We start from the raw sequence: 24731 nt of genomic DNA, 5'->3' as shown, positions 1-24731 counted from the left end.
AACAGAATGTGTTGTGACTTTTTGCAACTAAAATTTCTTGGACAAGTTCAGGTTGTCAGTTACCTTCCGTTTCAGTGCCTAATGAACACAACCCAGTTCTGGATTGCCTCTTCATCCTGCTTGTCAGTTATTTAAAATGCAAAACCTAGAGACAGATTGTACTAATGCTAAGACTACACCTTTATCATCGTGGACACAAACTTTATTCAGTAGTCACATAGTCCCAAGTTCTTATCCTACAGTGCAAAATCTATTTTCCTCACCAGCTAAGGACGTAGTTAGTAATTAAAATACAATCGTTGATATCTCTCTGGGACAGATCCATCCAGTATCAGACAGCCATAGAAATACAAACCACGCACATGATCAGAACATTAAAGGCCACAGACAGACTGGACATAGAGTGTTCTCACTCTCCCCCACACAATCATATATACACAGGCGCACACACACTATACACGTTTAAATGCAATAAGAAAACACAACGACCACAGTAATATTGGATGGCAGTAAGGAGAAATGTCAGCATGTACTGGTGAACAAGACTCATTGATTGGCACGCCAAGTGTCCATACAGATTCCAACTCTGGGGAGGGCGCACCGTCCTTTCCCAGCTCTTTGATTGGCTGAGAGATGCCCAGCCCGCCTGCAGTCAGGGAGACATGCCATTGGGTGTCTCAGTTGCCACTGTGTCACTACTGGCCAGCAAGAAACGTTAAGGCGGAGCCAGAGAGTTGCTTTTTCAGAAGACGAAAATCTTGTCTCTCTGGACGTCGTCCAAGTCATCATCCATGGTGAGGAGAACCTGGCAGAGAAAGCAGAGGAGTCAGTCACTATCTGAGTATGTATGGGTCAGGAATGGGAGGTCTTCATCAAAGCTCAGCCACATATGATCTATTGCTGAATGACGTGGGCAGTAACCATGTCCACGGTGTGAAATCTGTGTATTCCCCTCCAATTTATAATACTATGAAATGAGTGTCACATGGCCCTCCCCAGAGGTGTGCACACACACACTCACCAGGAAGGAACCAAACATGGCAATTGAGGACAGGAAGTGCCAGATGTCGTGGTCGTCGAAGAAGGAGAGCACGATGCAATCACGGTTGTGTTCCCGGGACTCGGCAGGGGTTTTCTACGGCAGGGGGAGAGGGGACGTGAGAATGTTGGGGTTATGTGACCATGACATGTGGTGTGTGAGCATATGATGTTTTCAATGTGGTACTACAGATACTATGAATCCCATTGGGGCAGGAGTTCCCAAACCTCTCGTCGGAGACCCCTAGAACTTTCACTATTTTGTTGTAGACCTGAACTAGCATACCTGAATCAACTTACCTACACAGACAAGGGCTTGATGACTGGTTGAATCAGGTGTACTAGCTCTGGAACAGTTTGAATACATGGAATGGCTGAGGGTCCCCCGAGGAGGTCTGAAAACATCCTGCCATGGGGGTGTGTAAGGCTGACGTGTGGTGGAAGCCACTGATCTGTAAGGTCATTGTGTGTGTTGTGCTGACCTGCCAGGTACTGAGGCCCTGGAAGAAGAAGAAGAGAGCGAAGCCCCACACCACGGCCGTGAAGAGGATACACAACATGGCCATGCACTGGATCCTCTCACCACTGCGGAGCTACACACACACACATTCACAGAAACACAACATCATCTGTGATTGGACACGCGGAACATGTTCTACATCGTTTCACGTGTCCGATGTGCACTTTCTATATCCAAAACTGTTAGAATATGGCAACAATCAAACAAAGCACATTTGGTAGAATGTTTGAATTTAGAATGTCTGTTGCTAAGAGTTAAAGTCATTCATGATTTGAAATCCTTCTTTCATTCCCATGGTGATTCTAAATCATAAGAATACATTGACATTTTAATATGATGATATCACAATTGAATAGAGCAACTGTTGTGAATTTAGAATGTTCGGTTGTTAGGTGCCAATGTTGATTTGGAACTCAGTTTTGGTGGCAACAACCTCAATACTAGAAGTGTGACTTGCTCCTGCTTTCGAAAGACTGATCCATTTCTCAATAATGAGCGACTACATCCAGCGACTTGTCCAGGGTGTACCATGGATGGCATCATGGACAGCACAGGTGGAGGCGGGCAGCCTGGGTCTGTGGGAGTACGAGCAGTACTGGACAAACCAGCTCAGACACATTACATTTACATTTAAGTCATTTAGCAGACGCTCTTATCCAGAGCGACTTACAAATTGGTGCATTCACCTTATGATATCCAGTGGAACAACCACTTTACAATAGTACATCTAACTCTTTTAAGGGGGGGGGGGGGTTAGAAGGATTACTTTATCCTATCCTAGGTATTCCTTAAAGAGGTGGGGTTTCAGGTGTCTCCGGAAGGTGGTGATTGACTCCGCTGACCTGGCGTCGTGAGGGAGTTTGTTCCACCATTGGGGTGCCAGAGCAGCGAACAGTTTTGACTGAGCTGAGCGGGAACTGTACTTCCTCAGAGGTAGGGAGGCGAGCAGGCCAGAGGTGGATGAACGCAGTGCCCTTGTTTGGGTGTAGGGCCTGATCAGAGCCTGAAGGTACGGAGGTGCCGTTCCCCTCACAGCTCCGTAGGCAAGCACCATGGTCTTGTAGCGGATGCGAGCATGGCCATGTTCCTTGAGAACAGCCAGCACCTGCCTGAGCAGGAGGAGAGCAGTCTGTTCGACTTGTACAGGGAGGTGAGGTTTTATCTTTTACAGAGTGACAGTGAGAGAGACCCTGAACATCATACACCATGAGAGGACTAAGGCTTTGGTGTGGGAGGAGTGACGAGCAGTGGCTCTTTGATGAGGAGATGGAGGAAATTGGAAGCTATTCTGAGGGTGTTGGAACTGCAGAGAAGGGCTTCTTGTCTGCCTCCGAATCACACGGATTGACAGATCTTTATTTTGTAGTGGGTTTAAAATACGATTTATTATCTATTTTTTAACCATTAGCCTACAATTTCCGCACCCCCACGAAAATAGAATTAACATAATCTGTTTAAGATAGAGATATCGTTTTTTTGCATGGGCTGCGTCTCAATCCACTGCATCTGCCAATATCACGCTTCCACATCTGCGGTGAAAGGTGGCAGAGCTAGAGCGGTGTTAGTCAGACCATTTGACATCCCGAAAATCGGTCTTCTCACAAAAAAGTATGTGGTGTCCGAACGTATTATGACCACTCTATAGACGAAACTCTCACAAACACAATGGTGTTCTCCGTTTTGCTCTAGGGTGCCCACAAGCCTCACAAGACGGCCTGAAGGTCCCTGGTACCAGTTAAAAAACAATAATGGAGGTACATACAGTATCGGGATAGTTTAGTGCCTAAAATATGGGGATAAATACATGCCTTTTTTTTTTTTATAGTTTCCTGATCTTACTTATATCTCTCAGATATAGGACAGACACTTCAGAACAAACTTCTATTTAGATTTTTTGGGGGAATATCCGTGGTCTTAAAGTTCAAAATGAAATAGCTAAATGATTCTTGGTATGACCATCTTAAAACAATTCCATATGTTAGCTTAGACTCCCTCCCCCAGCTTAGACAGGGTTTAGACTCTAGAGGGTTAATGACTTAAAATACACTGCTCAAAAAAATAAAGGGAACACTTAAACAACACAATGTAACTCCAAGTCAATCACACTTCTGTGAAATCAAACTGTCCACTTAGGAAGCAACACTGATTGACAATAAATTTCACATGCTGTTGTGCAAATGGAATAGACAAAAGGTGGAAATTATAGGCAATTAGCAAGACACCCCCAATAAAGGAGTGGTTCTGCAGGTGGTGACCACAGACCACTTCTCAGTTCCTATGCTTCCTGGCTGATGTTTTGGTCACTTTTGAATGCTGGCGGTGCTTTCACTCTAGTGGTAGCATGAGACGGAGTCTACAACCCACACAAGTGGCTCAGGTAGTGCAGCTCATCCAGGATGGCACATCAATGCGAGCTGTGGCAAGAAGGTTTGCTGTGTCTGTCAGCGTAGTGTCCAGAGCATGGAGGCGCTACCAGGAGACAGGCCAGTACATCAGGAGACGTGGAGGAGGCCGTAGGAGGGCAACAACCCAGCAGCAGGATCGCTACCTCCGCCTTTGTGCAAGGAGGAGCAGGAGGAGCACTGCCAGAGACCTGCAAAATGACCTCCAGCAGGCCACAAATGTGCATGTGTCTGCTCAAACGGTCAGAAACAGACTCCATGAGAGTGGTATGAGGGCCCGACGTCCACAGGTGGGGGTTGTGCTTACAGCCCAACACCGTGCAGGACGTTTGGCATTTGCCAGAGAACACCAAGATTGGCAAATTCGCCACTGGCGCCCTGTGCTCTTCACAGATGAAAACAGGTTCACACTGAGCACATGTGACAGACGTGACAGAGTCTGGAGACGCCGTGGAGAATGTTCTGCTGCCTGCAACATTTTGCAGGGCTCTGGCAGTGCTCCTCCTTGCACAAAGGCGGAGGTAGCGGTCCTGCTGCTGGCTTGTTGCCCTCCTACGGCCTCCTCCACGTCTCCTGATGTACTGGCCTGTCTCCTGGTAGCGCCTCCATGCTCTGGACACTACGCTGACAGACACAGCAAACCTTCTTGCCACAGCTCGCATTGATGTGCCATCCTGGATGAGCTGCACTACCTGAGCCACTTGTGTGGGTTGTAGACTCCGTCTCATGCTACCACTAGAGTGAAAGCACCGCCAGCATTCAAAAGTGACCAAAACATCAGCCAGGAAGCATAGGAACTGAGAAGTGGTCTGTGGTCACCACCTGCAGAACCACTCCTTTATTGGGGGTGTCTTGCTAATTGCCTATAATTTCCACCTTTTGTCTATTCCATTTGCACAACAGCATGTGAAATTTATTGTCAATCAGTGTTGCTTCCTAAGTGGACAGTTTGATTTCACAGAAGTGTGATTGACTTGGAGTTACATTGTGTTGTTTAAGTGTTCCCTTTATTTTTTTGAGCAGTGTATATTGTTGCATGTCTTTTTTGAGTGAGAATTGTCTATGGAAAGTGAATAAACACACACACACACACACACCTTCATGATGATGTAGAAGGCAAAGTAGAGTAGCAGGTTGCAGATGGCGATGGCCAGCAGGTAAGAGGCAAAGTCATTGGGTGTCTTTAATAGCCCATAGGCAGCCCTGGACAGACCAAACAACAACCACACAATGTTTGTCAGTGATGAGTTGTCTACTCTCCACCCATGGTTGTGGTTGAGTAATGACTATTCTACAGACTAAATGGATACCTTGCCTCATCAGGCTGAGTGGGTCGCAATAAATCACATTGACAGAAAGGGACTTACATTAAATCACTTAAAGTAGGTGTGAAAGACCTTTGGTAAAGAATATATATATTTTAAACACTGCATGATGATGTCAAACAAGGTACAGATCTGCCATCTTAATTTGACCCCGTTTCTCACAGCAGGAAAAAAAATCCTGTAGCAACAGGAAATGTGAATTATTACGTGGATTATATTAAATGGACATTTTTGTAGGGGTTGATACATTTTTCGTTAGGGCAAATCAAGTCTGATATTTAAAAATGGAAATGACAAACTTTAAAGCCTTTTTAAACCCTAATACACTACAATTAGCATTTAATGCTGCGCAGGAAAATTCTCTGCGACAACAGAGTGATCAAATTAAGATATCAGATATCACATATATAGAACACTGCAGTAAGGGCAGTCCAGTCTGAATAAGATAGTGAGTGAATGAAGGAAATACTCACAGAGACCAGTTCACTATGTTTCCCATCACTAGCAGAACCATTCGGTCCTAACAGAGAGAGAGAAACATTTACTTGTGGATTTATGAATCTTTCACGACATTAGAGTGAGTCTCCATACAGTATGTGTATGTATAGTCTACCAATGACTGTATATATGAATGGACAAAGCCATCGATCACGTGACACCATTCATTTCTGTGAAGACTCAATCGCGTATTGAAGCCAAATGAAGGCTGTTAAGATGTCGTCTCATGGAGACATAAAATACGCAATTTGAGCTTTATGAAGTGACATTGCAGCCTAGCTCAGTACTGCCCCCTCAAATTGAGTAAATCAAGTGGAAGGCCGACCGTGGTACTGCAGGCTGCCATTAGCAACTAAATTATCCTTATAACTTCTTATGTGTGCGATTTAAAAATAATTGGTTCAAGGACATACTGTACATCGGGTGTATTAGAAGCAATTATTGGTACCATGATTGCCTTCTAAACATTTTGTTATTTTATTTACACAAAGATTGCTATTTTTCCATTCACTATAATGGGGGATCCTGTTTATGCAAACAATGCCTGCAGTACCGCGGTCAGCCTTGAACCTTTGTGGTTTCAATAAGTGGGCAGTAGTTCTCCCCTGATGTATACTCACAATATACATGGGGCCACTGCACTGGCGGATACAGTCAGTGTAGATCACATACACAATCCTGCGCAGGATGCCAGAATCTGAAACACAGACAAGTAGAATAGACTGACACCTGTCCATAGCCCCTGTAACATTACAAGGTAAAAGCTAACCCTGACCCCAGGCCTGTTCCTAGCCCTTACTCCTAGGCTTCTTCCTTCTGGGTTGTTTTTCCTAGCTACTGTGCTTCTGCATTGCTTGCTCTTGGGGTTTTGGGTTGGTATCTGTAAAGGACTTTGTGACAACTGCCAATGTAAAAAAAAAAGGGCTTTTAAAAATAACAAATGTGATTGATTGACTCCTTACCCAGTCTCCAGCGACCCATGTAGTAGAGCTGGGTGCTGAGCAGCATGGTGGCCAGGATGTGGAGGACAGAGAAGACGATCCAGAACACCATGTTGCCCTTCCCAAACACCTGGACACAACACGCACAGGTAGACACACACACAGGTACACACACACACACACACACACACAGGTAGACACACAGGTAGACACACACCCATCAGGATACATCAGGAATTTTACACTTGCTGAATGATGATTCTATGGGTGGGTTGCACCAACATGGTTTAAATTAATCTACGATTAGAGCTAATCTAGGTTTTGTAAATCTACGTTTATAATTAAATCAGAGATGTGTTGTACCACTTAATTTATCTGGATCAGTAAATCTATGATTAACAGTTTTAAACTATGATTAGTGACATGTTACACTAATATATGAGGTATTTCGTGAGTTGAAACGAAGTAGCTAGCCTACTTGTCAAATGAGACCACAAAGTTGCTGTTCCTTGATAAAATAATAACAATGTGACGTTAGAACTACTGCAACTCCATCGTGAAAGGTTCTCATGGTTTGGCTGATTTGAAATAAAATCTGTTATTTGCCAGTACTAGACAGAAAATTAATTAGTTAGCTAACGTTAGCTACTGTAGCTAGCTAGTTTATAAACCAAGCTAGCTAGCATACAATATTATTTATTATTGCCATTACTTAACGTTATTTAGCCATTTATTATTTGTCCGCTAGCCAACTGATCATGGCACGTCAAAGATGATCTAATTTCTCCGCTTATGAAAAAATAAAGTTGTCGGGGCTGATGGAGAAATTTAGTAACGTACTGGAGGATAAAAAGACATACAACACGAATGTCAAAAAGAAGGAAGACACCTGGGCCATTTCATGCGACAAATGCTACTTCACTACAACGTTACAGTTTAGAATTCATCTCCAATCGAAATGGGTTTTTTAATTCATTGAGCAACAGACTTAAAATTAATCTAGGTTTAAAGTGAAAACTAAACTTAGATTAGAGGAAGGATTTAATTTAAAACTAGGTTTAAAATTGGGTGCAACAAGATTAATAGATAAACCTTGATTTAGCCCAGTTTAAGAGTTAATCCATGTTGGTGCAACCCACCCTATAGGTTGTGTACATCAGTCTACTGCTGGGTGTTTGTTGTGTTTCTGTCTTGGTCTCTGTGTGGTGTGTGGTGAGTGGTGTGTGATGAGTGGTGTGTATGTCCCTAGTCACTCACCACTCCTAGCACAGAGAAGAAGATGACAGCAGCCAGACAGGCGTAGGCAGTGTAAGCGCTGGCATTGATATCTGGGTGTCTCTTCTGGTACAGTTTTAACACACACAGCCCAGCGATCATATACATGAAGGAGGTGTCTGACCGACAGGGAGATCGAGGAGGAAAGGGTGACATTAATGACATTTCTTACAGTACAGAATATCTTCCAGTACAGTTATTGGGAAGTAGCCAGAGTCCCAGATCTGTTTGTGCCGTCCTGCAGTCACAGCAATGCAGTTGGCATGACAATATGAACCGATCTGGGACTGATTGAGAAACCCATCTATTGAGGCTCTGTGTTACAGTATCTTCAGGATCTCCCAATTAGCCAACCATGACATTAGTCTCACCGAACTGGAAGTTGGTGTAGTTGGGGCAAACGTGGTAGCAGGCACTCAGCAGTCCCTCCATCATCAGAGCTGTGCCCATGGCGTAGAACAGCCCAAAGTGCTTAGGGATGCCACACTCCTGGAGACCGGCAGAGAGGGAGAGACAGAGGCTCAAAATTCTATAAATAAATTGTCACTAGCTAGGTTCCCATCCAATTGGCGACAGATTTTCATGCAAATATTCAAAAATGTTCATGCAAATATTCAATATGAGCATTTTCCCACCAGAGATCAGTTTCCATCAAATTGACTTGTTGTGGATATAAAAGGCTTTGTATGATAATGTAGTGAAAAGAGAAAAATATTCACATCCAATGTTCATGCCTCTAGAGGTTATTTAAGTAGGTGTGTTTCAACGTGGTGTATGACCTGACAAAGATCCAACTCGGATCGAAACGTTTTCTTTATTGAGCGTCTGATTAACTCACCCTATGAGCATACCAGAGTTCTGGACATTCTTTTTTTCTTTGATAATGTAGTACACATAAAAATTACTTTTGCGGTTAAATTCCCATGTTAGGAATAAAAAAAAATTGCGTTATATTGCGAATGTGCCCACTCCGGTCTTGGCACGAGTGCTGTAGCCAACAGCTTGCAGATACAGTGTGGGCATAACCTACGAGATTTTATGGACAAAAGAGTGATCATTTGTATTTGTCAAATGGCAGCCACGCATCGATCATCATGTCACCAAAATAAGATATTTATTGGAAAGGAGCCTCAAGCTCATCACCGTGCACTTTCACTACCCTGTGAAGTTCATAACTTATTTAACCCGTAGCCTAATAAACCACATGCTTTCCTTAATCATAGTGGGAGGAGCACACAAGATATCATTGCATGACTCCAAGTTTACTTCGATATGATGTGAACTTCTACCGCAATTTTTCCCGCATAATTAATTTTACCTACACAAAATTACCACAAAATTCACCTTATCTAGTGTATTTACAGTTGAAGTCGGAAGTTTACATACACCTTAGCCAAATACATTTAAGCTCAATTTCACAATTCCTGACATTTAATCAGAGTAAAAATTCCCTGTTTTAGGTCAGTTACGATCACCATTTTATTTTAAGAATGTGAAATGTCAGAATAATAGTAGAGAGAATGATTTATTTCAGCTTTTATTTCTTTCATCACATTCCCAAGGGTCAGAAGTTTACATACACAATTATTATTTGGTAGCATTGCCTTTAAATAGTTTAACCTGGGTCAAACGTTTCGGGTAGCCTTTCACAAGCTTCCCACAATAAGTTGGGTGAATTTTGGCCCATTCCTCCTGACAGAGCTGGTGTAACTGAGTCAGGTTTGTATAGGCCTCCTTGCTCGCACACGCTTTTTCAGTTCTGCCCACAGATTTTCTATAGGATTGAGGTCAGGGCTTTATGATGGCCACTCCAATACCTTGACTTTGTTGTCCTTAAGCCATTTTGCCACAACTTCGGAAGTATGCTTGGGGTCATTGTCCATTTGGAAGACCCATTTGCGACCAAGCTTTAACTTCCTGACTGATGTCTTGAGATGTTGCTTTCATATATCCACACAATTTTCCTACCTCATGAGGCCATCTATTTTGTGAAGTGCACCAGTCCCTCCTGCAGCAAAGCACCCCCACAACATAATGCTTCAACCCTCGTGCTTCACGGTTGGGGTGGTGTTCTTCAGCTTGCAAGCCTCCCCCTTTTTCCTCCAAACATAATGATGGTCATTATGGCCAAACAGTTCTATTTTTGTTTCATCAGACCAGAGGACATTTCTCCATAAAGTACGATCTTTGTCCCCATGTGCAGTTGCAAACCGTAGTCTGGCTTTTTTTATGGCGTTTTTGGAGCAGTGGCTTCTTCCTTGCTGAGCGGCCTTTCAGGTTATGTTGATATAGGACTTGTTTAACTGTGGATATAGATACTTTGGTACCCGTTTCCTCCAGCATCTTCAATAGGTCCTTTGCTGTTGTTCTGGGATTGATTTGCACTTTTCGCACCAAAGTCCGTTCATCTCTAGGAGACAGAACACGTCTCCTTCCTGAGCGGTATGACGGCTGCGTGGTCCCATGGTGTTTATACTTACGTACTATTGTTTGTACAAATGAACGTGGTACCTTCAGGCGTTTGGAAATTGCTCCCAAGGATGAATCAGACTGAGGTCTGGGCTGATTTCTGTAGATTTTCCCATGATGTCAACCAAAGAGGCACTGAGTTTGAAGGTAGGCCTTGAAATACATCCACAGGTACACCTCCAATTGACTCAAATTATGTCAATTAGACTATCAGAAGCTCCTAAAGCCATGCCATCATTTTTATGGAATTTTCCAAGCTGTTTGAAGGCACAGTCAACTTAGTGTATGTAAACTTCTGACCCACTGGAATTGTGATACAGTGAATTATAAATCAAGTAATCTGTCTGTAAACAATTGTTGGAAAAATTACTTGTGTCATGCACAAAGCAGATGTTCTAACCGACTTGCCAAAACTATAGTTTGTTAACAAGAAATTTGTGGAGTTGTTGAAAGACAATGTTTTAATAAATCCAACCTAAGTGTATGTAAACTTCCCGACTTCAACTGTAGTTTTGTCGACGTTTGGAAAGTTTGACAAATTTTCAGTTTACATCAGGCATGTCATGAAATGTTTTATACCACATGTACTTAAGTTTGTATGGAAACCTGCTTACTGGTACGGAACGTTCCTTAGTGTATAGTAAATATCATTTTGGACAAAATCATCACGTCAACATCATGGGTGGTGATATGAATTCCATACATGGAAATACCAATATGAGCATTTCATGTTCTATTGTTTATCCCACTGATATAATACCCTATCTGTACCAGGGGTTGGTTTAGAGGTTGTGTTGCCACCCCTGGAACACATATTGCCCCTGGAGGTAGCGGTTCGATCCCCCAGTTCCGCCACTCACACTCTGCACTTCATCCCCGTCATCTTTCTACACATCACATACTCTAATCTACACCTGTCAATAAAAAAAAACTAGGATTATTGCCACCATAGGTGTGTTCTACGCCCTCCCTGTCATCCAAAAAACCAAAATATCCCCCCAAAATATGTAAAAACAAAAGCACCATCTCAGTTTGATCTCTCACCAGTGCGTTGAGGTCGTTGCGGTCCAACGCTCTGCTGTGGATGATGTCTCTCTGCAGCACGATGAGCAAGAAGAGGAGGCCCAGCATCACGTAACCAAGGTTACTCAGTATGTTGTTGAAGGCACTGCACACCAGAGGGTAGAGAATGGATGTCATGAATGATATAAGTCATACATTACATGCACAGCCATAGGTGTTTCCCCTTATCACACACACACACCTCAGATTCCCCAGGGGGTGTGCACACAGGAAGTTGTAGTAGCAGATGTCCTGATTTCCTGTCACGTTGACAACCTGGAGGAGAGAGGAACATGTCAACAACAGCACACTACCCACCCACCCACCCACCCACCCACCCACCACGTGTGGATTCTAGTCATATCTACTCACTCGAAGCCAATTCCTTTACACACTACAAATGCACTCGTTATAATTCTGTAATAATGTAGTAAATCCGCAGTTGGAGTGTGAGTGAGGGTAGCACACAGTACCGTTTGATAAGTGATGACCAGCTGGATGACAGGGAGGGCGTAGAACACACCTATGGTGGCAATATTCCTGAGGAGAGGAACACTGACATTAACTGCCATGACACTGACAGTTGTATGATTACTGTACAATCCAACAGATTTTTTTATTTTATTTATCCGTTATTTTACCAGGTAAGTTGACTGAGAACACGTTCTCATTTACAGCAACGACCTGGGGAATAGTTACAGGGGAGAGGAGGGGGATGACTTAGCCAATCGTAAACTGGGGATTATTAGGTGACCGTGATGGTTTGAGGGCCAGATTGGGAATTTAGCCAGGACACCAGGGTTAACACCCCTACTCTTACGATAAGTGCCATGGGATCTTTAATGACCTCAGAGAGTCAGGACACCCATTTAACGTCCCATCCGAAAGACGGCACCCTACACAGGGCAGTGTCCCCAATCACTGCCCTGGGGCATTGGGATATTTTTTAGACCAGAGGAAAGAGTGCCTCCTACTGGCCCTCCAACATCACTTCCAGCAGCATCTGGTCTCCCATCCAGGGACTGACCAGGACCAACCCTGCTTAGCTTCAGAAGCAAGCCAGCGGTGGTATGCTGCAAAACAAACCTACACCCTATCCAAAGAAGAAATTGTTATCATGCATTTGACTAAAGTACTGCTAGAGTGAAGGGTGCCATAGGGTTATAGCCCACAGCATTGGTGTACAGATTTTAAGGCAACTCGCCGTCCCACTCACCAGAAGTAGATCTGGTACTTTTTACTCAGAACCCTCTTGTCCTTGCGAGCGAGGTCCGACACACACAGGTACTTCTGCAAAAGGACAAGCGACCACATGAGTTTCATAGGGAGGCAAAAACTAAATAAAAACAACAAAGAATAAGGATAATATTGAGTGATGCACAGTGGAGGAGAGGTAGAGGGGGAAGGGATGGATGAGAGGTAGAGGGGGAGGGATGGAGGACGGATGGGCCAGACCTTGGTGCGGACGATGTTCTTGTCCGAGTCGATGTCGGCCAACGTGTCATAGTCATCCTCCTCTATTGAGCTCAGAGACTCCTGTCGACTACGACCCGTAACGCTCTCCAACGAACGCTCTGAGAGGAGGAGACAGAGAGAACAGTAACTACCTTTACAGTATGTCAGTGGGGTTATAGGGGTTATATTTCTCGATTTGATCGTTTTTGTTGGTTTTACAGCTTGGATTTGTTTTTATATGATTTGGGACGTATTCAATAGATTGGTGGTTCTGGCCAATGACGCATTCCTGATAATCACAAAATGTATAATTGAAATTGTTCTCGACATTCCATCATTATCTCTGCGTATAGTCAAACATGATTGTTGACCACGTGATCGTTTTGGTCTCCGTCTGTGGTCATCAGAGCATTAAATTACATCAAAAGGCAGATAGATCTTGAACACATTCCGAATTGATTGACATGGTGCTGATTTATACAGTGAAGCGATGCGATTGGCTGGCTGATTAAGGCAGTGAGTGTCACCAATGCAGATGGCTACGTGGTGGATGGCAGTTAGGAATGGTCTGCGTTTCAAAGTCTCCTGTCCTGATAAACAAACACAGATAAACCAATAAGAAACAAGAGCACTCTGCAGCCCTCCAATCAAGAGCCAGTTTGGTGGTGAAATGCTGTGCAACATTACTTGAAGACAGATTTTGTGCCATGTGGACCCCATTGTGTGTATTTGCACATCTGTGTGTGTACAGTATTAGTGTATGTGTGTAATTATGCGTCTGTATTTGGTCATCTTGCTCCATACCCATGTATCCGTAGTTGGTATCTGATGCTATGCTGTCTGTGATGGCCTCTGAGCTCAACGTGCTGGCGTTGTCCGCTGTAGAAACAATAGCAGAGAGAAACAACATTAAAAAGAGTGCTTGAAGTGGTGTAAGTATTCACTTTGGCTGTGTCCCAATTCTCTCTCCTTCCTCCCAAAGTGTTCACTTCCCTTCACTGATTTAAAGGAAATGACTGGTAAAAGAAATATGGTGAAAAGTGCAACTAGTCCATGACTCCCCCAATCCAATGCTTTTAGAATTGTGGGAAGTAGTGAAGGAGTGCACATTCACGAGGAGACTCATGTGCAGAAACAAGTCAGAGACACACGACAGAACTGTGAAAACCCTGTCTTACCCAGTTAGCTACATTGGTTGTCAATATTTAACTCAAAACCTTTCAAACATCGTCACACTTGTAATGTAAATGAGCACACACACACACACTCACCAAAGGAGCCGTATTCATAGGGGGAGACTGGAGTCACACCTGGCTTTTCTGTGGTAACAGGAAGAGATAATGTCACACACACACACCAAACACATGTCACTATAGCAGTTAGTAGTCTACACACAAGCACAGCATCTAGATGAATGGTTAGTCAGAGAGGACACACCATGCCCTGTGGGTTCAGAGACAATGTTGAACGTGAGGCAAGGGTTAATGCACGGGTGCTAATCAGTACCCTAGGGTGTGAGTCCAATGGGAGAAAAATAAGTCCATTTCAGTCAAACTCCCATTGGAACCAAACCACAGTAACCATAATATCATCCAATGCATGGCCATGGGCATGGTTGAATCATATTAGTCATCCCCCACCATGACAAGTGTTTGTGACTGGACAATGCTGTGAAGTCAGCCAACTCAGGAAGTAAACTGAAATTCCAATTCAATAATTGAAAAAGTGGGTTCTATTTTCAATGACTCCTCAATAAAACTGCGAAGGAGAATACATTTATTTCAAATGTTTTCCCATATTTTAAATTGAAATCACTTCCTGATTTCAAATTGACACCCAACCGTGGTGAAGGTCATTCATTAGACATGCATGTTGAGGATTCCTCATCCACCCAGATCATACTGGTGATAATGACTGTGAGATGGGTGTAACTATTTTTATTTTTAATTTTATCCCCTTTTCTCCCCAATTTTCGTGGTGTCCAATCGCTAGTAATTACTATCTTGTCTCATCGCTACAACTCCCGTACGGGCTCGGGAGAGACGAAGGTCGAAAGTCATGCGTCCTCCGAAGCACAACCCAACCAAGCCGCACTGCTTCTTAACACAGCGCGCCTCCAACCCGGAAGCCAGCCGCACCAATGTGTCGGAGGAAACACCGTGCACCCGCCCCCCTCAGTTAGCGCGCACTGCGCCCGGCCCGCCACAGGAGTCGCTGGAGCGCGATGAGACAAGGATATCCCTACCGGCCAAACCCTCCCTAACCCGGACGACGCTAAGCCAATTGTGCGTCGCCCCACGGACCTCCCGGTCGCGGCCGGCTGCGACAGAGCCTGGGCGCGAACCCAGACTCTGGTGGCGCAGCATAGCACTGCGATGCAGTGCTCTAGACCACTGCGCCACCCGGGAGGCCCTATGGGTGTAACTATTTATATAGCGTGCACGAAGGGTAATAAGTAGTGTGACATTGTGAGAGAAGCTCAGACACAGGCAATATCTCACTACTCCAACTCCATTCTTACCCAGTAGAGAGGCTGAGCCAAAGAGTAGCATGGGGAGAAAGCATGAGGAGAAAGCGAGACAAATTCAACACACAAAGACATAGGAAACCTAGAGAAATAGATCAGTATTCCTTCATCCGATGCGGCAACTGTTAATGGTTCGCATCCATCTTAAACTCGTTTTAAATCTTAAATACACAGTTCTCTTCACTGTACACCTCTCTGGGGAAAAAAATACAACGGAGTGTGCCGTTGTAGTGGGTTGCTGGGATACCTGTCTCCGCGGGCGACATGTCCGCTGGGTTCAGAAGCCCCTCCCTCCTCCTGTGCATCCTGACCAGAGAAAAGACCCAGAGAGAGAGAGACACTTGAGTTCCAAAGCTTCTATATGACAGTGTATGAAATAATGTACTTACTGTATACGACAGTGAAGCGATCGACAGACCTCTTGTTCTCCACACAGGCCACCAGGAAGGTGAGCAGGTAGAAGGAGAGGAAGATGCCCAGGCAGAACAGCATGCCCATCACGTACACATCCGCTGAGATGGAGAGAGGGGGTGTAGAGAGAGGGGAAAGAGGGAGAGGAGGGATAAAGGAAGGAGAGAGGAAGAGATGTTAGAGAGAAACAGAGAGAAATAGAAAGGGAAAGAGAGAGAGACATGAACACTTCTCTCTGCTACATTGGGAATGATGTACTGTTTGGCCCGCCTGGCTGAGTGACTCACAGCTGATGGCGGGCGAGACGACCACGTCCAGAGTTTTACTGCGGTTGCCGGCATCAATGAGTTCATCTGGACGGAGGGGGTAAAAGCGCAGGGGACCCCCACATGCCTCGTCCTCCGTCTTCACCACCACCACCACATAGAAACTGTTACTGGGGAAGTCCTTCCTCTGAGAGCCACGAGAGAAAAGGGGAGAGGGGGAACGAGAGAGAGAGAGAGTAGATGAAATGGTTGCCCATTGTGGCAAGTGAGTTGTAAACATGTATTTATTGATCAATTACCTGATCTCTCCAGTGTGTGTGTGTGTGTGTGTATTTTACCTGGACAGTGATGGCAGCTGTCTTGGTCATGGTTTGATACATTCCAATGAAGGCGACGTTGTTATCCAAGTCATACACTGGGCACTGATAAGGTAGAACACAGCATTTAGCAATCAGAGAGGAACGAGTGTCTGTCTGTATGTGTGTGTGTGTGTGTGTCTGACTGTCTGAGCAAAGAACAGGTGCAACCACGGCTAATGTGGTTTCCACGGCAACAGGCACCTCTGCACTCCCCATCAAGTGCGTGGAATGGAGATTTCTATATTGGCCTACATTTCAGGGACACCCCCAATGTGAGCTATTACACACCAGACAGAGCTTTACATAGCGTTTTAGTAACACCTCTCTTTCACAGCTTTAAGCTGCTTTAGGGTAAATCCTGTGCATTTCCCAAGTTCATTCACAGCTGTCTAGTGGTTGCTGGGGTGCTCAGAATGAACTCAACACTGCCCTTGTGTGGTGAATCGGACGCTAGCCATTGGAGACAGGCTGAGGGAACCACAGTTCAGTGATGTCATGTGAGGTCAGTGGATGCAGGTAGATGTAACGTCATGGCCGTATTCATTAGGGTACACCATAGCAAAACGTTTTGCAACAGAAAACGTACTGTTTATTTTAGCGTTTCTGAACAGTCCCTCCCCGTTTCAGTTTGCTTACTTCCGATTGGTGTCTAACAGAGTTGTGGACTCGAAGTCACATGACTTGAGACTATATAAAGTAAAATAACTTGAGACTTGACTTGGAGCCTCAAGACTCGGGACTCAACTTTGACTTGAGACTGACTTGTCTGTCACTCATTTTGTGGAAGAGAGTCTACGTCGATTATTCCACATGCAGGCAGAGACAGTACCCGCAGCATCGCCCTTGCAAAAAACCCTGCCTCAGATTGGCTAGTGAAACGCACACTCGGCACTCTGACTGGATCAGTAAACTGTCAATCAACACAGGTTGGGTGAGCTAGCAAACATATTGCTGATTTACTGTACAAGCTATAGGATCGGGTGCAGCGCAAACATCAAACTGTAAATAAATAAATCTGCAGCTCCAAAAATTGTTCAGTGATCAAGAATATGAACTGTTTATATTGCAAGCTAATCAGCAATGGGGCAACAATTACTAGCATAAGCCTACAGGTCTTTAGGTATGGAACAATTGCTTTAACTTATGAAGTTTGCATTTGGAATTTGTTGTTAAAATGAACTATTACTGTGGCGAAGACGCACCATAGGCGCGGCTCTTCACTTACGCTCTCCAAACTCACGCCAATGGAGAGTGCTTTTTTCCCCCATTATTGAAATGTTTCCTCTGGCTTTCACACGTCTAAATGCATCGGCCCAACAATAATTGCTAGCGTTTCATCATTAAATCCCCGTACCGTTTATTACAACACGTAGCCATTTTTTCATGTTTATTTATTTTCATTTATAATTTAACCTTTATTTAACTAGGCAAGTCAGTTAAGAACAAATTCTTATTTACTTATAATGACAGCCTATGTTTGATAGGACTACGATACATTTTCATTTAGCCAACCATTTCTTACCCTCAGTGGAGTGATGTTAATTTAAGTCAATGTATGGTTTCCTTGGTTCATATTTTCCCGGTTATGTCGGAGTTCCGTATCTGTGTCCTATGGCCTCGTTCAAAACAACTGGGAACTCTCCGACTTCAGTGCGTTCAAGACAATTGGGAACTCGGGCCTCTTTCGCTGACATCATGATTTGACCTCAGATTTTTTTTAGTTCCCAGTTGTCTTGAAAGCACCATTATTCTCTGTCATTCTGGTTGTGCCTAATAGGAGCGTGCAGGCCTCATAAAATAGGCTTTGGAGTCAGAACGTTGAATAAGATCAAATGACTGTTCCATGTATGCATGGTGTTCAAATATCATTAATTCTGAGTAAGAGGAATGTAGTAATGTGGAAATGAATGTGGAAATTGCCTTTTACATTGTAGAACCAGTTTATTGGTTGTAATTGCCAATTGGGTAATTGTATGGTCCTGGGGGCCAAGTGCTTATATTATTTATGCAGGCCTACCTGTGAGCTCCTGTTAGACAGAATTTACTTGGTTTCTCAAGGGGTACAGTATTGCCCTCTACCTGTGTCCATTCAGATTGTATCAGGCTTAACCTGTCCTGAGGCTATTTCTTTTGGACTATTGCCCATGTATATTTGGTCAATCTACTTGTATATTTTGTATGATATGGCACTTTCACCACAGGGTCACCAGACCTGTAAATAAATGTACACTCTGAACACGTCAACCTGCCTTGCCTTCTGATGATGGCATGCCCTCACGACTGCTACAAGGTCTCTATTTTGCAATGACATGGGATAATTAAAACGTGTCGTAGACTAAATAATGAAAATGGCTGTCTGGTAGCCTCAATAAATATACACATATTTGTAGCTGAACAAGTCGTTGCATGTATAGATTTCTTTTTACTTGACTTGAGACTTGAAAATGTATGACTTGACTTGCTCTTAGAACGCACAACTTGGACTTGACCTGTTCTACTTGGGACTCGACTTGAGACTCGGACCTTGTGACTTGCTTGTGACTTGGTCCCACCTCTGGTGCCTAATGAACAGGTTTGGTCAAGTTAGTTTACCTGGATGTCCTGGATGGACATGACAGAGCACGGGAAGGTCATCTCAGAGTTGACCTTGACGATGGCCGTGTCCACTCCGTCAGGGAACACATATTTGAAGTACTGAGAGAGAAAAACAGAGTTAGAGTAAAAAAAGGATCACATATTTATTGGAACTAAGTCCTAAATCAGTGGAGTGAAAGAAATATTTTAAAAATATATTTTTTTTAAAATCAAGCAATCTTCCTAACAATACTATTCTATTATGTTGATAGATCTACCGTTTTGAAAGGGCAAATCTTGCGTCGAATACAAATGCACAACATGTGCACACAAAATGTATGACGTAACAATATACATTTTCTCCCGTCTTTTTCTCTCCATCTCTTTCACGCAACAGCTCAACAGATCAGGCACACACATTTGTTCTTTAATATCAATCCCCTTCTTGGCCCTGGCCTTTACACATAGGCACAGTAAAGAGGTAGTACCCAACCGTCTTCTCCACCCTCTCATGGTCACGTGCAGTATAAGGGTTTCACGGGAAATATGCTATGTGCGTATGTACGCACGTGTGCATCGGTGTGAGTGGCTATGTTTCTTACCTGGGGTTGGGATGGTGAGGCAGTGAAGCTGAACTTTTTGTCTGTACTGTAATGAAGAAGACAAGAAACACTCAACAAATACAACAGCCATATTAGCCAGTCAGGTCACATATAGAGTAGAGATGGCGTACTGTATGAGTGATGCTGCTACACAGGGTGTGTCTTGGCTTGCTGTAGAAATAGGCAGTCACGATTGTGTGTATGCAAAAAGACCGCATTCAATGCAAATTAGACAAGCTCTACACAGTTGCATAATAGTGATATAAAATATGATGACTCAGAGTATTGAATACGTACTGCTGTGGGAGGCTGTGTAAGGCATGTAGCTCTACAACCAGATATCATGTATTCGCTCGGCTAGCTAGCATGAAGGTAATGATCCCTGATGAAGGTGACTCACTGCAGGGTGAAGCTGTCCACGCGGCTGATCCTCAGCTGGTAGTGGGTGCCCAAGCTGGACAGGGTGGACACGTCCACAAAGAAGTACTGGGTCTCGATGAGGGTGCGGGTGGGGGGCTGGCAAAGCGTTCGGCCCACATGGGCATAGGGGTACTTCCTCTGGTACCTGTGGCGGGGGGGGGGGGGGGGGGTATCACTTCTCCACTCATTTTCATTGAGGTCTTTTATAAGGGAGACCTGGCCAAGAGGGTAGCTCAATATACAAATCATGATCACATACTTGGGCTCATAGAACAGAAAAGGGATGATAAGAAGAACCACTGCTAAAAAAGGGACTGAATTGGCCTGTTGAATTGTGTCAACTACAGTCCCACAAAAAACGGTGTTAATGACAGAAAAACCAACAACTTCCCAAAACACAACGACCTAGCTAGTACTGTAATTCTGGCTAGTGTCTATGGGAAATTAGGCCTATGCTTTATGTTTATGTGGAAGTGAAAGCTCAAGGTTCAACGATGACTCACTCTCAACTAGATGGCTTTACCACCTGACACAGGTGTTCTGGTATTGCGCAAGTCCGTGGATTATGTTACGCCATGAAAGACAGGCTACTGTGTTATTCCCCAAACACGGTCCTCGCGAAGGGATGCATGTTACGTTTAAAAACAAAAACAAAACGTGCACCACTTGAGGTCCAGAGGACCGAGTTTGGAAAAACCCTGGGCTACTGTATAATAGAACAAATGATACACTGATCCAACAGGTAGGTTCTGCATGCAGGCTAAACACTTAGACCCAGGCTATATCATATAATAATTAGGGAATGCTTATATAGTCCTGTTTGACTGTATGTACAAGTGGGTAACCTGTACATGTGTGAAGTGGAAAAGTGTTTTTTTGCATATCCCACTGAGACACTCACGGAGAGTGGGGTCACGGCCAGGGATCAGCCATTATTGACGGCAACTCTGGAGCAATTAGGGCTAATTGCCTTGCTCAAGGGAAGAATGGCAGATTTTACCTTGTCGGCTCGGGGATTCAAACAGCAACCTTTCGGTTACTGGCCGAAACAGGATTTGCGGTTTTCTTTTCATGTCTTATTGCCCTGCCACCACTCCCTTCAGTTAACCCATTCAGTACTTCTACTGCACATCTCTCTGTACTGTTTATAATACAGTGAGCTCCAAAAGTTTAGGGACAGTGACACTTTTTTTGTTTTGGCTCAGTACTCCAGCAATGTGGAAATGATACATTGACTATGACTGTAGGGTATTTTCATCCATATTGGGTGAACAGTTTAGAAATTAAGGCACTTTTTGTACATAGTCTCCCCATTTGAGGGGACCAAAAGTATTGGTACAAATTCACTAATGTATTAAAGTAGTCAAAAGTTTAGTATTTGGTCCCATATTCCTAGCATACAATGATTACATCAAGCTTGTGACTCTACAAACTTGTTGGATGCATTTGCGGTTTGTGTTGGTTGTGTTTCAGATTATTTTCTGCCCAATAGAAATTAATGTTAATAATGTACTGTGTTATTTTGGAGTCACTTTTAAGAATATAATATGTTTTTAAACACTTCTACATTAATGTGAATGCGACTATGATTACAGATTAACCTGAATGAATCGTGAATACTGATGAGTGCGACACACAAATACCATACTCCCAAGACATGATAACCTCTCATCATTATAATAACAGGGGAGGTTAGCATTTTTGGGGGGGGGGGGTGATATTTGTGCATCTGTAACTTTCTCACTCATCATTATTCACAATTCATTCAAGATTATCCGTAATCATGGTATCAGCCACACTAATGTAGTGTTTAGAAACATATTATATTCTTATTTACAATAAAACTGACTCGAAAATGACACAATACATTATTTACCATTCATTTCTATTGGCCACAAAATAATCTGAAACCAAAACAAACCGCAAATGCATTCAACAAGTTTATAGAGTCACAAGCTGGATGTAATCATTGCGTGCTAGGAAAATGGGAACAAATACTAAACTTTTGACTACTTTAATAGACATAAGTGAATTTATCTCAATACTTAAAAAGGGGGGACTATGTACAACAAGTGCTGTCATTTTTCTAAACGGTTCACCTGATATGGATGAAAATACACTCAAATGAAAGCTGACAGTCTGAACTTCATGTATCATTTCAAATCCAAAGTGCTGGAGTAGAGAGCCAAAACAAACAAAAAATGTGTCACTGTCCCAATACTTTTGGAGCTCATTGTATCTTCACCCGTGACCAAGCCAATATCTAGCCTACATAATGAAGAGAAACACAGCAAAAACAGACCCAAGGAGAAACAAAACCTCTACAACATCTAGGCTACACAACTTCAGTTGTTTTCTTTGACTGAACAATTTAATACCAAAGCATAACCACATATCACGCTTCCCTTCCACTCTAGATGAATATGGCCAGCTGTATATTGACATAATAAAATGTGGTGACATAATACAGGGACAAGACCAGGATGTGCCAGGGTTGCGTTCAGTAGGGCACAACGTTGTAGATAGAAATGTCCTGTATAGAGCCGACGAGTCCTTATTCTGCATGTCAATGATGCATGTTTGTTCTACATAACACATGGCTTCTGTCTGAATGTTCCACGACATTGTGTCCTACTGAACGCGCCCCCAGGTGTGCCAGTAGGGTAGGCTACTCACAGTCCACGCAGTATGAGGGGGACCTGGAAGGACAGCACGGCCTGCTTCTGTCTGACCACAAACAGGATGGGACTGCTCTCTGCCCCCTCCGACAGTACGTCCACAGTCACACGGACCCCCTCCGTCTGCCAGGGCAGGGAGAGAGAGGGGGAGAGGGTTAGAGAAACTCACAGAATCTAAGTAAAACGACATACAGTACATACATATGCACACACCCATCACAAGCATAAACCTGCACACTCAGGTTTTGTATTGATCACTTTTTGCAATCCTATTTTACCACAAAACCAAATTAGGCTACTCATCGCAAGACAGTTGTTCAGTGTTCTTCAATCCTAGTACTGGGGACGGAATGCGCACGTTTAATTCCAGCCCAGTACGAACATGATTAGTTGAAACAGGTGTGTTAGCAATAGGCAGCAACAAACACCATAACGTGGGGGTCTGTGCAAAAGCAGGTTCGAAGAACAAAGTGGGATTTGTGACCTGAACTATGTACTCACCTTGTTTCGGGAGACGGTGTGATTGAAGGCGTAGATGGTTTGGTTGTCACTCGTAACTGTATCGTTGTAGGTAACGTCAAACTCTGCATCCTTTTGGACCACCGTTTTAGTTTCTGCCCGTGCGCACCGCAAGTGGGTCACACATAACAACAACAGGGCCACATAACCAAGCTGGAACAAGACTAAAACGGGGCCAAATTTACAACAGCTCCTCAAAACCATTTCCTTGCGATTTGTCAACAATAGCTGTGCTAGCTGATCAAAACGACCTAAATGCACTTACTGACACGTTGGATGATAATAATAGCAATGAATGGCAAACCTACCTAGCTAACTAGACTAGAGAGCTCAGTTGTAATGTATCATTCACAACAACAGGACAGTTGATAGCGAACGACTAGCTAGTGAGATAATCTAGCCAGCTAGCTACATTTGCTTGCTAATGATTAATGTATTACATTCACACCGCTCCTCCTGTTTCACCATCACCAGCTGGCAAGCTAACCACTCCTCGGTACTGCGACGTAAACTGACGTTAGTTATACGATAACAACACAGCTACTACTCACTAGCTAGATCCCGAATGATTTAATATCCGCGGTTTTTACAGCTAGTGTCATCCGCATTTTATCATTTAGGTTGACATATGCCTGTATAGTGTTGATCATATGAAGTATCGTAAAGTGAACGTTGTTTGCATTTGTTGAATCCACTGACCACGTTCGAGGGGTTAAATCGGTGTCACCCACTCCCTCCCTTCGCACGCAGAAAACAAACCAAGAACGGCGTAATGAGGTCATTCTTTACGGCCCAAACATAGAAATATAATGCATATTTATTTATTTATTATTTAACCTTTATTTAACTAGGCAAGTCAGGTAAGAACAAATTCTTATTTACAATGACGGCCTACCAAAAGGCCTCCTGCCTGGGATTTAAAAAATAAATACAATATACATATAGGACAAAACACACATCACAACAAGATAGACACAACACTACATAAAGAGAGACCTAAGACAACAACATAACAAGGCAGCAACACATTACAACACAACATGGTACAAACATTATTGGGGAAAGTCAACAGCACAAAGATAGAGACAACAATACACCCTACAAAGCAGCCACAACTGTCAGTAAGTGTCCATGATTGAGTCTTTGAATGAAGAGATTGAGATAAAACTGTCCAGTTTGAGTGTTTGTTGCAGCTCGTTCCAGTCACTAGCTGCAGCGAACTGAAAAGAGGAGCGACCCAGGGATGTGTGCGCTTTGGGGACTTTTAACAGAATGTGACTGGCAAAAAGGGTGTTGTATTTTTTATTTATATATATTTTTTATTTCACCTTTATTTAACCAGGTAGGCCAGTTGAGAACAAGTTCTCAATTACAACTGCGACCTGGCCAA

The 24731-nt window shown here is 43.6% G+C and overlaps 1 protein-coding gene across 3 annotated transcripts; it reads right to left on the bottom strand.

Moving 5' to 3' along the window:
• Positions 1-180: 180 nt before the first annotated feature.
• LOC139548533 (SID1 transmembrane family member 2-like) lies at positions 181-24083 on the bottom strand. 3 transcript variants are annotated; one of them, XM_071358228.1, is made up of 26 exons: positions 23324-24083; positions 22821-22945; positions 20125-20289; positions 19725-19770; positions 19141-19242; positions 16528-16611; positions 16211-16376; positions 15931-16024; positions 15760-15818; positions 15507-15518; positions 14257-14304; positions 13790-13864; positions 12986-13104; positions 12747-12820; positions 12004-12070; positions 11733-11806; positions 11513-11636; positions 8371-8488; positions 7982-8118; positions 6746-6854; positions 6404-6480; positions 5759-5805; positions 5058-5163; positions 1521-1631; positions 1022-1135; positions 181-805 (listed from the first exon to the last, which is right to left on the bottom strand). In XM_071358228.1, exons 1-26 carry the CDS (start codon positions 23543-23545, stop codon positions 743-745), a joined length of 2538 nt encoding a protein of 845 aa, XP_071214329.1. In that variant the 5' UTR covers positions 23546-24083; the 3' UTR covers positions 181-742. The 3 variants fall into 3 exon arrangements, with proteins under 3 accessions (XP_071214329.1, XP_071214330.1, XP_071214331.1); XM_071358229.1 differs by lacking the exon at positions 15507-15518; XM_071358230.1 differs by lacking the exons at positions 15507-15518; positions 15760-15818 and having other exon boundaries at positions 15902-16024.
• Positions 24084-24731: the final 648 nt, after the last annotated feature.

The sequence above is a fragment of the Salvelinus alpinus genome, chromosome 21 (assembly GCF_045679555.1).
Source record: "Salvelinus alpinus chromosome 21, SLU_Salpinus.1, whole genome shotgun sequence".
Lineage (NCBI taxonomy): Eukaryota > Metazoa > Chordata > Actinopteri > Salmoniformes > Salmonidae > Salvelinus > Salvelinus alpinus.
This window is presented reverse-complemented; position numbering and strand designations above follow the sequence as displayed.

Excerpts from the sequence above, each read along its gene's own strand:
- LOC139548533 (XM_071358228.1), bottom strand. The coding sequence starts at position 23,545 with ATGGTTTTGAGGAGCTGTTGTAAATTTGGCCCCGTTTTAGTCTTGTTC. Across the intron at positions 11,637-11,732 it reads CACCCCCTGGGGAATCTGAG|TGCCTTCAACAACATACTGA; the intron begins GTGTGTGTGTGT and ends TCTGGTGTGCAG. Across the intron at positions 1,632-5,057 it reads CCTTCTACATCATCATGAAG|CTCCGCAGTGGTGAGAGGAT; the intron begins GTGTGTGTGTGT and ends GTGTGTGTGTAG.